Source organism: Hyperolius riggenbachi, chromosome 1 (assembly GCF_040937935.1).
Source record: "Hyperolius riggenbachi isolate aHypRig1 chromosome 1, aHypRig1.pri, whole genome shotgun sequence".
Lineage (NCBI taxonomy): Eukaryota > Metazoa > Chordata > Amphibia > Anura > Hyperoliidae > Hyperolius > Hyperolius riggenbachi.
Genome location: NC_090646.1, coordinates 230744586 through 230759184, shown reverse-complemented (window position 1 = coordinate 230759184; position 14599 = coordinate 230744586). Strand labels below are relative to the sequence as shown.

Genomic DNA, 14599 nt, shown 5'->3' with positions numbered 1-14599 from the left:
CAGAGTTCTCAGAAAAAAGAAGGACATAATCAGGACTGCAGGGATTTAAAAACTGAGCAGGCAGGATCCAGAATGGATAGTGTTCTCAAAATGTAGCAGACAGGAGCTGGAACTAATAGGGCCCAGGCGGGCAGGAACTAGGAATGTCAAGGTTGCTTGAAATGAGGAATTAGGAACCAGGACTTTCAGAACTTAGATGGCAGGATTCTCTTTAAACACAATTCTGATTCCATGTATACACAATGTATGTATACACAATTCTACGCCTATTATAGGAGACTAGTCAATTGGCAGGATTCTCAGAACCAAACAGAAAGAAGCCCAGACTGACAGGTTCTGAAAACTGAGCTCGCCGTAACCAGGCCTGAGAGAGTTCTTGGAGCTAAGCAGGGAGGAACAAGGTATGGCAAAGGCCTAGAAACAGACACGTCATTTCTATTATTGTTCAGAACACTGGTGAAGTGAACTCAGCATTTTTTTAAGTGAACCTGAAGTGAAAATACACTTATGAGATAATGAATTGTATGTGTAGTACAGATGATAAATAGGACATTAGGAGTATAGAAAATAAATTCATATTTATTTTCAGTTTTATAGCTTTATTTTTAAGATTGCAGCAGACTTTCACAGTTGATGGTTAGAATCTACTGTCAGCCTTTAACTCATAAGCTGAAAAAGATACAGAAGTGATGATCATTTTTCTTTCCTGCAATAAAACCTCATTACCTGTCTTCTCCCTGACAAACAGACAAACAAGCAGAGCTAATGACCCTTTCAACTTCCCTGCAGTAAAAATCTTATCTAAATCTGTCTCTGACTGTTTCGTTGATGTATAAGTGCTCCAGAAAACAGGGACCCAAGCTGGGTCAGAGAGCTCAGAGAGGCTCTTTTGCATAGATAACAAGTGATGTTTCTTAACTCTTCCTGTACTGGAAAACAATATGAGACTCATATCTGTGCTACTAATGTTCTATTTCTTGGCTGTTCTACACATACAAATTATAATCTCAGGTTTATTTTCACTTCAGATTCCCTTTAACAACTTAACGACCACTCCACGCCAATTGGTGTTGACGCGGCGGCGGCAGCCCCAGTACCGCTCAATGCCAATTGGCGTGAAGTCCTGGGGCAGGGTTCAGCAGGAGATTGCACGCGCATCTTTGCTTAAATGACGGAGCTCCACTAGGAGACTGACTGATGGCGAAACCGCCATCTATTTACATTGTACAGCGCTGTGATCTACAGCAGCGCTGTACTGGGGACAGCTGTGTGTCGCGGCTGTCCCTCTGGGAGGCAGGAGAGCGATTGGCTCTCATAGCCGGATGCCTATGACAGCCGACAGCGCTGATTGGTTGGTAGGGGGAGGGAGGGGCAGATATTAAAAAAAAAAAATCAAATAAAAACAGTAATATTTATTTAAAAAAAAATACAAATAAAAAAAATAAATAAACAAACATGCCGGCGGGGATCAGACCCCACCAACAGAAGGCTCTGTTAGTGGGCAGAAAAGGGGGAAGGAAATCACTTGTGTGCTGTGCTGTACGGCCCTGCGAGGCCTTAAGACTGCAGTGGCCTAAATGTTGGAAAATAGCTTGGTCACTAGGGGGGTGTAAGCCTACGGTCCTTAAGTGGTTAATACAATCTTACAGAGGGGAATGTTTGTCTACTTTCACTTTAATGGCTTCTTTTGCACTGAAACGGTAGATCCCTGCACAGAGATAAAGCCTTAATCTAATTGCAGGGCACTATAACCTACACAGAAGGCAATATTTCAGTTCATTCATTAGGAAATCTGGATCAGTGGCACTACTGCACTGAAAGCACAGAAACTAGCCATAGGGGATACATTTGGTGGCCCAGTTAGAGTTAAAAATATACCTGCAAGGACTGGAGTTGGTGGCGGGTAATTTATGTTAATCTTGTGTTTGCAAATGACCAACCACAACCATCCATGATTTATAGATCCAAGATCTACCACCTCTATGGCAGTGAATGTTGACCATGAGGGCCATATGTGTCATCATTAATATTATGCACAAAGACATCACATTTATTCTCAGCCCCAAACCAAAACTCCAGATCATCAGCTACAGACTTGGATTACTTCCTAAGCTGTGAGCAAAAAGGGTTGTAAATACAATAAATACAAGGTTCCTCATAGTAAGCTAAAAAAAATTATGGCTTATGTACGTGTAACTGCAGTCCCCATACCACTGATCACATGAAAGTATTGTGCATCAAAACAAGCAAACAAACAAAAAAAATCAAATATATGACCATAATACTCAGATTTCTTATTACCCTTGTAAAAAAAGGACCTTACTGTGGTCACAACATGATTGTGTAGTGTGCAGCTGTAAAGATTAACCACGTCTGTCATCCCCAACATGTAACATGTATGGCAATTAAGCCCCCTGTAGAACATCCAGAGTATTCTCCAAGTGGAAATGTAGGGCATGGCCCAGTTATTGCGTCAAATGTTCTTTGACTGAACACAATGCGTTGTCCAGGTTGATTGGTCCAAGACTTGTGAACCTTCAGTAAAGAGTATTGCACTGCTAATCATGGTGTAAGTGGGGCCCCTCCTAGTCAATAAGTAAGATACCTGACCTTTGTTGTAAGAAGTTGTGTGCAAAACCTTCAAATAACCCATTGTGGAGCAGGTATATAATGCAACATATATGGTGTTATCTCCTGACTCATGGCCTTCACACGATACTGCACATTGGTCATGAGTTTCACTTCATAACCTTTTTCAAAATGAAATCAGTTCTTTTCTTTAACCACACCAAGGCTTGTCGTTCACTTGTTGTGATATTTAATTCTACAGTCGGTTGCAAAAGTATTCGGCCCCCTTGAAGTTTTCCACATTTTGTCACATTACTGCCACAAACATGCATCAATTTTATTGGAATTCCACGTGAAAGACCAATACAAAGTGGTGTACATGAGAGAAGTGGATCGAAAATCATACATCATTCCAAACATTTTTTTACAAATAAATAACTGCAAAGTGGGGTGTGCGTAATTATTCGGCCCCCTGAGTCGATACTTTGTAAAACCACCTTTTGCTGCGATTACAGCTGCCATTCTTTTAGGGTATGTCTCTACCAGCTTTGCACATCTACAGACTGAAATCCTTGCCCATTCTTCTTTGCAAATCAGCTCCAGCTCAGTCAGGTTAGATGGACAGCGTTTATGAACAGCAGTTTTCAGATCTTGCCACAGATTCTCGATTGGATTTAGATCTGGACTTTGACTCGGCCATTCTAACACAGATATGTTTTGTTTTAAACCATTCCATTGTTGCCCTGGCTTTATGTTTAGGGTCATTGTCCTGCTGGAAGTGAACCTCCGCCCCAGTCTCAAGTCTTTTGCAGTCTCCAAGAGGTTTTCTTCCAACTTTGCCCTGTATTTGGCTCCATCCATCTTCCCATCAACTCTGACCAGCTTCCCTGTCCCTGCTGAAGAGATGCACCCCCCGAGCATGATGCTGCCTCCACCATATTTGACAGTAGGGATGGTGTGTTCAGAGTGATGTGCAGTGTTAGTTTTCTGCCACACATAGAGTTTTGCATTTTGGCCAAAAAGTTCCATTTTGGTCTCATCTGACCAGAGCACCTTCTTCCACATGGTTGCTGTGTCCCTCAAATGGCTTGTGGCAAACTGCAAACGGGACTTCTTTTGCTTTCTGTTAACAATGCCTTTCTTCTTGCCATTCTTCCATAAAGGCCAATGTTGTACAGTGCATGACTAATAGTTGTCCTATGGACAGAGTCTCCCACCTGAGCTGTAGATCTCTGCAGCTCATCCAGTCACCATGGGCCTCGACTGCATTTCTGATCAGCGCTCTCCTTGTTCGGCCTGTGAGTTTAGGTGGATGGCCTTGTCTTGGTAGGTTTACAGTTGTGCCATACTCCTTCCATTTCTGAATGATCGCTTGAACAGTGCTCCGTGGGATATTCAAGGCTTTGGAAATCTTTTTGTAGCCTAAGCCGGCTTTAAATTTCTCAATAGCTTGATCCCTGACCTGTCTTGTGTGTTCTTTGGACTTCACAGTGTTGTTGCTCCCAATATTCTCTTAGACAACCTCTGAGGCCCTCACAGAGCAGCTGTATTTGTACTGACATTAGACTACACACAGGTGCACTCTATTTAGTCATTAGCACTCATCAGGCAATGTCTATAGGCAACTGACCGCACTCAGATCAAAGGGGGCCGAATAATTATGCACACACCACTTTGCAGTTATTTATTTGTAAAAAATGTTTGGAATCATGTATGATTTTCGTTCCACTTTTCATGTGTACACCACTTTGTGTTGGTCTTGTGGAATTCCAATAAAATTGTTGTGGCAGTAATATGACAAAATGTGTAAAACTTCAAGGGGGCCGAATACTTTTGCAACCCACTGTATACAGTAGTCCAATACATTAAAGCTTTCACATTCCTCTGTAAGGTGTTGGGAAGTCTCAATACTGGAGCCAGAATTGGTGGGAAAATAGTGAGTGTATTGCTGCTAATGTACTTAAAGTTCTGCTGTTTAGGGCTATTTTATGTTTAATTTAGGTCTTGCCTTTCAAAAGTTGTTAGCTATAGAAATTAAGCCAGCTGGAAAACTATACTATGTATCAGGAGATAAGCATAAATCATATACTTATGGCTTTCGGCCTGTTAATATCCTGCTCCTGGAATCTGCAGGCGGTAATTAAACAAATACATTATATACAAACTATGGAATACCTTTCCTTCCTAATTCATGACACTAAATTGTCATTCTCAAAAGTTTGGGACTTTTGGGATACAAACTATGAAATGCAACAACAATTACTGGGAGGAGGGAGGAGGAGCCCGACAAATGTAGGTGTGTGGATGTGTATAAGGAAGTGGGTAACCCAAATGAATAACACATTTTTATTAGGAACCAGACATTTGACAGATAACGAGTTTTGCAGTCTGCTTCCTCAAATCAGTTCAAAAATCAAGTATCTGGTTCCTAAAAAATGTTTTGAGGTCTTTAGAAGATTGTGATGTGCAAATTGTGGAATTGTGGTTTGCAGGGTGTGTAAGAGATGCAATCTATGGAAATGGAAACAACTAACTCTAAAGAGACAGGTGAGCCTTGGACACCATTTATCATCCACATACAATGGTGTTCAATTGCTTTTAATCTCCCTTCTGGATTTTTCACTATTTATAAAAAGGTAAATAAAGCTAATTATACACAATAGGGAGCAATGGAAATGAATGGCCACACAATAAGCTGTTTCTACTCAGTCAACGTTAACCCACTCCAATTCATTGTGCTAACGGTGAATGTACACAAGAAATGGCTCTGTGTGCTGCAGTCCTGGAATTGTGACAACAGGAAATTCTGACCATAGCTTAACCTGCAATATGATCATATTTTGTGCTTACCATGTTTTCCCCGAGAGATGTCCACGTACTGGCAAAGCCTTGGATGAACTATAGTCTTGAGGATCTGAAAGCGTCCCAGGATTTTGATGGAGTTTGGTGTGAGAGGGAGCCCATTGCTTCCGCAAACATCATGTGGGAGTGCAGATGCAAAAAAGGTGAAGGCTCCTAATTTGGCATCTTTCATTGGAGGCATCATGCAAGATCAGCAAGGATGTGAGAAGAAGAAGCTACAATGAAAGTGTACAAGCATTATTGCAGAGCAAGAAAAAAACTGATCATATTTCTAGATCTTTAATGGTTGTTCCTCTCAAGCTAATAATTCAGTCTGGGGTTGGTGCTGGAATAAAGAATTTCTCCCTCCACAGAGCAGATTCCAATGGCTGCAGCCATCATTAGAAGATCTCACTCTCCCTTTCACAGTTCTTCAGTTAATTTACCTCAAGAAGAATGCAGCATGGTATGGAGCCTGACTATACTGAGCATCATCTCTAGAAGACAGTGGTGGACATTAATCAAAGATCCAACCCCCAGCCTCTTACATTGAGCTACTGACATTCTAACCTGATCCTAACAATCAGTTAAAGTATTGGATTATGGGTACTACTGTGTGAAATCCACTTTTTAGCTCACATTACAGAGCCGGAGACAACACCATTTTCTTTACTATCACTCACAAGAGCTATAGGACCCCCAGTCCCCTGGCAGCTCATCTGAGCTGCACTTTGTTTCATTTTAATACTTTGTTTCATTTTTCTTCACATTGGGAATCCAGCGCTGGCAGCCCCCGTTATGCGCATGCACACTTGCGGCTCTCCACTCAGGCTCCAGCGGAATTAACCAAACCCAATTGGGTCCGCTCTACTAAGCAGGCAAGAGGCGCCAGTGCCTGCGCAGTAGAGCGAACCTGATCAGGCTTGGCTTTTTCCGCCAAAGCCTGAGCAGAAAGCCGCTAGTGCACATGCCAACAAGTTCCCAACAAGGCGATCTTCGGGGCTCCCAGCGCTGGATCCCTTCTGCTGTGGAGGACGGGGGGAGGCATCTTTAGGATCCAAGGTAGTGTTCTCCCCAGGATTATTTTCCAGCCAGATGGCATGAAAAAGTAGCTGGGTGGGGCACGATGGGGGAATGCAGAGCTATTATTATTATTATTATTTATTGTATTTATAAAGCGCCAACACATTACGCAGCGCTGCACAATAGATAAATGGGTTAACATACAGGTAGAACATACGGAAACTCACAATAAAACAAGATCATGCAAATGATTTGATAGCAATACAGTGAATCTCAGAGCTGGTGAATCTCTGCTCATAGCATAGGAGGGGGATAAGGAGGCAAGCCGATGACAGCCGGAACCTGGGGAGAACACTGCAAGGCTTCCCCCTCCCCAGGTAAGTCCATCCACAGGTGCACTTTTTTTCCCCCCTTACAGGTTCACTTTAAACCCTCATCCACTTTTTATTTCCTCTACTGTTATACGGTGCATTTACCAGACAGCATACACGTTTACAGTGGCAGTGAAGCATACTTCTATGTACTGCATGTGCCACATCACACTTCTAATGCACAAAACGACTTTTCATCAACGTTGCATTGTGATTATACCACAAAACAATATGCATAGTATGAAAGTAGCAATTATACAATTAGTAATTATAATACAATTTTAGCAAACAATTGTCTTTCATTTCATATCTCTATTTATGAATCATGCTGCTTTGCACACTGTCACAATGTGTTTCTACTGTAGTGTGCACTCCTTGTGGAAAAACACTCTTAATAAATGTCCCTCATCAAATACTATATTAGCAGCATTCATATTAGATCTCTCATATGGCATTCCAATGAATACAGTCAGTGAAATGTGTATACATGTACCTTTGAAGCCGAAAACCTTCTCTTGAAACTGTTGGTCAGCTGATAATTGTGTTCTGCAAACCCTTTTCAGTTCCCTGAAAAGAGTCTACATTTATATTTACTTTGAATATGTTGCATATCTAAATCTGAAAATGGATTACAAAATCGGGTCTATGCTACTATTACAATGTATTCATTTATAATTTCACTGGTAAGTTAATGTTCAATTATCAGCATTACTAATGATCACTAGAAGCTATCACTATAACAGAAGCTTGAATGTTTTCCCTCCAGCCTGTGCAGCCCACCTCCTCCTCACCCCCGGGTCGGGTCCTCCTGTGCTGCTGGTCTCTGTCTCTTCCAGCTCACACACTCGCCATCACTCCTCTTCTATAAATTATATGCATTTCTCCATTGACAGATATTGTCACATGACCGTGACATCAGTGCCCAGCGACAGTTCGGAAGTGATGCCGCACGTGTAGGAAGGACGGAGTTGGAGATTCCTTATTTAAACCAACATAGGCAGAATCGCTTGTTTTCAGTGTCATTGTAAACACATTTATAGATACATTTATTTATTGATAAATAGTTCTGTACAGCAAAGCCAGAAATATTAGATGAGATATTTGCTTTTAGATGAGTCAGCGAGTCCCCCTCTATTTTCTGTGAGAGAATTTGCCTCAGCCAATTACACGTAACACAACATACGTTTTATATTTTTTAATTCCACATTGCAAATATATGTAGTCTCTCCCTCGGTCATCTGCCTAGGCAGCGCCATCCGAAGTTCGTGCTCTAACCACAGTCTGACTCTGCAGACCCACTAAACTGCAGCCTAGTAGTGTTGTCCGGATCATGAACGATTCGGATCTTTGATCCGAATCTATTTTATGAGTCGATCATCCGAATCATCAAAATGAACGATTCGGATCGCAAAAGGGGCGGGGCCAGGAGCGACACGCCCCCTCTCAGCGGGCAGCGGGGTCCTGGAAGCAGGGATCGCTCTGTTGGAAGGGAGGCAGCCTTGCAGGGAGACAGGTAGATGAGAGAGAGGGGACATGGGTGCCACTGCCAGATATGTGTAGAGCACACATACTGGCTATAACGTGCTGCCCATTATAGGCTGGCTGTTCCGTAGTGCTGCACAGTGAGCACATTGGAAGCTTTTGGCTCAGCACAGCTCAGTAACTTTGCAGACAGTGTGATTGAAAGGCAATATAATCCTCCTGCACTCGGCACTAAACAGCTGCACTTATCTTCTGGAAATGCTTTCTTTCACTGTGACGTTTGCTTTCAAAGTATACAGATGAGCATATAGGTGAAATATATGTAAAGCATGTGACTTCAGCATGTGGGTATTACGTGCAAACATCTCTGCTCTCTGCTCGTCCCTCCTCCCTTCTCTGTCCACTCCCTGCCCTCTGTCCATCTTCTCCCCTTCTCTGTGTGTCCACCCCCCTCCCCTTCTCTGTGTGTCCACCCCCCTCCCCTTCTCCTGTCCACAGACCTGTCCTGCTAGTCATTTCACCCCCCAATGCTTCCGGTAGTAAAATGATCCGAGATTCGGATCAAAGATCCGGATCTCTTCAATGATCCGATTCGAATCATCCGGATCATTGAAAAGATCCGAACTTCCCATCTCTACAGCCTAGTATCATGCGCGACGTCATCACACCGCGCCGCTCCTGCCAGGAAGCCCAGGGAGAGGTGAGGACGGCTGAGAGTGTGTGGCACTAATGAGAAAAGAATGAAATGATGATGAGAGTGGCACGGTGCGTTACTGGCATCAGGCGGGAGGTGGGATATGTGCCGGAGGCGCTTGTAGAGTTGAGATTAGGGCAGTCGGAGCCCTGTGGTACTACGTGACTGTCCAGCTCGCCCCTGGGATCATGGAGTATGATGTAAACTCAGCACAGGGCTATTTCTGCTGACAGCACGTCTGCTCAGATCATATTAAGGATGGGACTCACTGAATATGGCTATTACTTACTACGACTCATCTTTTTGTATTTCGAATGCTTGTGTGTTGTGAGACTTTGCTTTATGCACTATAAGATTTCATTAGATAATTGCCATGTCGGTAAATTTACCAGCAGTGCAGGTTTGCTCTAGCAAATGTGTACTGAAACTTCTTTGTGTTTTTTTTTCCAAACAGCCAGTCCATAATTATTCATACCCCTGGCAAATTTTGACTTAAAGTTACTTTTATTCAACCAGCAAGTAATTTTTCGATGGGAAATGACATAGATGTCGCCCAAAAGAAAATAAGACGATGTACAAGAGGCATTAGAGTGGGGGAAAAATCCTCAGATTTTATTTACATTTGAGCAAAAAGTGTCCAGGCCAAAATTGTTCATACCCTTCACAAACTGTCACAGCCTGTAGGAAAATCCAAAAGTTCTATACTATTCCAAATAGTCCAAGCTGTTCTAAATCATCCCAATTACCCTAATTAATTAGGAACAGCTGTTTTAATCAACTCGACATCAGAAAAAACAGCAGCTCTCTGCAGTTGGTTTGTGGACAGTCATAGCTAAGACAAAGGAGCTCAGCGAGGACCTGCGGCTGCACATTGTGGCTGCTCACAAGTCAGAAAAGGGCTATAAGGCCATTTCTAAATGTTTTGAAGTTCCAGTGGCTACAGTGCAAAGTAATATTAAAAAATACAAGCCGTTCTGCACTGTGGAAAATCTCAAAGGATGTGGTTGGAAGACAAAAGTGACACCTGTGCTGGCCAGGAGGATAGTGAGAGAGGTGAAAAAGAGTCCACCACTAAGGCCATCCTGGTTAACCTGGGCTCTGCTGGTGGCAATGTCTCAAGGCAGACAATCCAACGAACACTGCACACTGCTAGGTTCCATGGATGCAGACCAAGGAGGATGCCACTTCTCCAGATAAGGCACACAAAAGCTCACTTGGCTTTTGCAAATGCACATCTGGACAAAGAAGAAGATTTCTGGTTTTCTGTGTTATGGTCAGATGAAACAAAAATTGAATTGTTTGGTCACAATGTTTACTTTATTTGACGTAAAAAAAAGAGACGTCTTCAATCCAAAGAACATCATCCCCACTGTGAAATGTGGTGGGAACCTAATGCTTCGGGGGTGTTTTTCAGCCAATGGACCGGGAAACCTAATCACGGTAAATGACACCATGAAAAAAGAGCAACGTGAGGATTTTCAACGACATCAGGCAGTCTGCAGAGAAAATTGGCCTTGGGCACTAGTGGACATTTCAGCATGACAATGACCCAAAACACACAGTAAAAGTGGTGAAGAAATGGTTAGCAGACAACAACGTTAATGTTTTGGAGTGGCCCAGCCAGAGTCCTGACTTGAATCCAATTGAGATTCTGTGGAGGGAGCTAAAGATCAGAGTGATGGCAAGAAGACCCTCCAACATTAAAGATTTGGAGCTCATTGCTAAAGATAAATGGGCAAAAATACCAGTGGAGATATGCAAAAAGCTGGTCTGCAATTATAGGAAGCGTTTGATTGCTGTGATAGTCAATAAAGGCTTTTCTGTTGATTGAGAAGTGTATGAATAATTTTGGCCTGGACACTTTTTGCTCAAATGTACATAAAAGCTGAGAAATGTTTTTTCTCCCACAATAATGCCTCTTGTACATTCTTATTTTCTTTTGGAAGACACCTATGTCCTTTCCTATCAAAATATGACTTGCTGGTTGAATAAAAGTAACTTTAAGTCAAAATTTGCCAGGGGTATGAATAATTATGGGCAGCACTGTACATAAAAACTCTCAAAGACTTTGAAGATCTCAGTGCTGCCTGCTCCCCCCCCCCCCCCTGGCCAGTTTCACTTACTAGTGCCATCAAGGGTGAATATGGTCAGGTGGAGAGCGGGCAGCACCTAGATTTTCACCTTTGAAAGCCTTCCTGTCCTTTGAAAGGAACACTGCCTATTAATATTCTGATCTTGATGACCCTGTTTGTGTCCATATAACCTTTTAACTCGGGTTGTTGCAGGCTTTTAACTCGGGTTGTTGCAGGCTGGTAAGCCTCCTATATTATTGTGGTGGTTGCAACTTTTTGAGATTGAAGATCACAGTGCTGGTGGATACCACAAGTTGTATTTCTTAATATTTATTTTTAGCAACACACACAGATATTTTTGTGGTGTGCTTGTTTCTCTTTTATATTTAAGAAATATTGTAAGTGTTGAGATGTTGCGAGTGTACTTCAGAGACAAAAATGCTTTACTAGATATTCAGTGTCCAAGTCCCAGGTTCTGAGAGGAGTCTTGTATTCGTCGTGTTCTGTAATTTATTATTGGGTCCCATGAGGTGCTTGGGGTCCCTCAACGTCCTCCCAGGCGTGTGGTTAAGATGTTCTAATTCCATCATGCTTAAAGAGGAACTCCAGCCTAAACCAACATACTGTCATTAACTTGTCAGTATGCTTGTTGCAGGTGTTTGACTGAGAAACTGCTAAACCCTAGAGATCAAACAAGCAGTTTGCCTTTTGTTAGGATGATGTCAACAAGGTTAGCTTTATTTACTTTTTAAATTTGGGTCTCCTTCGCATCTGCACGAGTGCTGCATCTGTCTCTTAGTCTTACTTCCCATTCACTAATAAGTAGTATGTGTACATTCAGCTGACTGAAACTGTCGCAGCATGTCTGAGTGTTAGCTTTCTATCCAGCCAGATAATCAGAACATACAATGTACAGCCTGTTGGTACATTCTACAGTGCAAGCTGGTACAGTGGTACAGTTCACTTACAGGCACACAGTCAAGTCTCATTATGACTACCTGCTAATATCCAGGACAACTGCCTCAGGTCAGATACCGTGGGATTAACGGCGCTAGATGGTTGCGAGAGGCTCTAAAGCCATGCAGGCTGCAGTGATAGTTGTTGACGGGTGCATTCTGGTGGATCCAGTTGTAGAATGTTGATTTAGATTGTTCCAAATGTGTTTGATTGGGTTACGATCTTTGGAATTTGGAGGCCAGATAACTGAGTTTTTAGGACATGACTCATCTGCGAAGGCGACCCTGTACAAGTCTATACTTCTGTGAAAATTGAAGCTGTTTTTTTGTGATGAGCTTTTGTGAGCATGGGTGCAGTCAACAGCCATCTTCTCCAGAGTGCTATGCTCAACAGCATTTACTGCACAGTATTTTTTGACACATTTGGATGCCCCATGGTACAGTTAGCCGTTGATTTGCTTCACAGTACCATGCTTGCCGTCTCGCACCAACCTGCACACCTGACGTTTACCTCTCAATTCAATTGCTCATACTGCCCCACAGTGGCATATCAAAGGCTAATTTTGCCCCACAGATACCACCTTGGGTTTTCACAAAGGTTCAAATTGTCCATTCACAGCTACCTTCGAATATTCTGCCAAGCAATTGATGATCATGCCTTTTTCAGTGTCTTTTTCCCATTATTGCTATGTTGCTGGCATCACTTCTTATATACCCACAAACGCCCAAATATTATAGAATTACCAATGTGAATGACTAGAAACTCTGGTCTAAGCACTGGTAAACATTGAAAAAAGAAAAAAAAGTCTTGAAGCCAGTATAGTTGCACTTATGAGAAGTATTTATTCATGTAGTCTAGAACAGTATTGGCCATTATTATGGCTAAATGTGCATACAAAGCAGGGCTGTGGAGTTGGAGTCGAGGAGTCTGAGTCGGGACAATTTTGGGCACCCGGAGTCGGAGTCGTGGTTTCAGAAACTAAGGAGTCGGAGTCGCATGATTTTTGTACAAAATCCACAGCCCTGTTAAGTATTAGACTAAGGAGTCGGAGTCAAGGAGTCGGAGTCTGAGCAATTTTGGGTACCCGGAGTCGGAGTCGTGGTTTCAGAAACTGAGGAGTTGGAGTCGGAAGATTTTTGTAACGACTCCACAGCCCTGATACAAAGTACAATGTTTACTGTTGAACTAAGTAGGAATCTCTAAGTCTTCAAACATTAACAATACTAACAGATAGCGCCATCAACAATTACCCCTCTAGTTCAAAAGAGCTAATAAGATGCTTAATCCAAAAAACTGGAAATCAAAAATCATAAACCGGGAAGTTGTCAGTCCATCCAGACTATGATTCTCTGGTAAGTTATAATGAATCTAGTAACAGTGTCCAGGCAGTGCCATCCCACTCCAAGGGCAAGAAGGCTGAACCAGATGAGACCTAAATAACACCAAGTCCTTGGGGATATGCACAATCAACATAATTGAATACATTCACATCCACAAAATAGAACAATAGAGTATACGACCTGGAATATGATTGTAGATGGTCACAAAGTAAGTGCCCATGTGTAACCTGGATCCAGTGGTCAAAAACAGTTCTCCTTTGAGAGGGCCCCTTAGCAGGCCATAGTTTCTTAATAAGATCCGGTTATGATAGCTCAAAGTGCGCATACAAATCTCTCAATCAGAGTTCCTTGAAGAAACAATGTCTTCCACTGAGCACTCACTACCACGTGGAGCCAAGTCAATGCATTTCTTTACCCACCTGCTTAGGGCTTCTTCAGGACATGCTGCGAGCTGCGTAATGACGTTATACATTGTATCATATTTATAACCAAAAATGCTTCCTGGAATATGCCCACCAGCGATAATTATATCAGTTAGACTTAATTTCTTTCACTGCTACTGCCATCTTGTGTTCATTTTTCAATATCACAACTGTTATTCACAAAATTATAGAAAATAACTGCTATATTTGTGTAGGGAATATTTGTTGGTTCCACGATGAAGACTATACTTTGTATGCATTAATGGCCTATCCAGTGTTCCCCAACCCTGACCTCAAGGCCCACTAACAGTGCATGTTTGTGGATATCCACAGAGGTAGTTAATCAGCTCTGCTGAGGCACTAATTACCTCACCTGTGCATGTTGGTGGTTTTCTGCAAAACATGTACTTTTGGTGTGCATTGAGGGCAGGGTTGGTGAACACTGGCCTATACTCTTCTAGACTAGAGTCTATGCGAATAAATACTTTTCTCTTTAGTGCAACTATACTGGTTTCTGTTCTTTCTTTCTTTTACATGCCCATAAATTTGCAAGTGACATGTGAATTCTTTCATTGGCTGAATGTGTCCCTGATGTCAGGTAGGCAATGTCCATAAAATGTGACTCTGCAAGTGGTGTGAAATGTTTGGGCTGAAGTCGCTGACATTTGTTGAGTTCTGTGGCAAAAATTACAATTTTTATATTGAATTTAAAGTCAAACGAAAGGATTTTTGAGATGGAATTCAAGTGGTATCCCAAAACCATGCTGAAGGGCTCTATATTTCTTCTCAGTAGGGTGTTTTAGGTCAGAATTATGTGTGTTGTAAGATA

At 42.3% G+C, this 14599-nt stretch overlaps 2 protein-coding genes across 7 annotated transcripts in view; one reads left to right on the top strand and one right to left on the bottom strand.

Annotated features, from left to right (window-relative positions):
• Window positions 1–7724, bottom strand: part of TBCK (TBC1 domain containing kinase) — a 330567-nt gene extending 322843 nt beyond the window's left edge. Inside the window, exons 1-3 of one of the 4 annotated variants that reach the window (XM_068231246.1) lie at window positions 7584–7724; window positions 7297–7370; window positions 5419–5645 (exon numbers count right to left, since the gene is read on the bottom strand). In XM_068231246.1, coding sequence (XP_068087347.1) covers window positions 5419–5614 — 196 coding nt within the window. In that variant the 5' untranslated portion in view covers window positions 5615–5645; window positions 7297–7370; window positions 7584–7724. The remainder of the gene's footprint in view (window positions 1–5418; window positions 5646–7296; window positions 7371–7583) is intronic. The other 3 variants (XM_068231255.1, XM_068231264.1, XM_068231272.1) reach the window with 3 other exon arrangements.
• Window positions 7725–8888: 1164 nt separating this feature from the next.
• Window positions 8889–14599, top strand: part of AIMP1 (aminoacyl tRNA synthetase complex interacting multifunctional protein 1) — a 94400-nt gene continuing 88689 nt past the window's right edge. The window contains exon 1 of one of the 3 annotated variants that reach the window (XM_068270663.1): window positions 8889–8985. The gene's annotated coding sequence lies outside the window, so the exon portion shown is untranslated. The remainder of the gene's footprint in view (window positions 8986–14599) is intronic. The other 2 variants (XM_068270644.1, XM_068270682.1) reach the window with 2 other exon arrangements.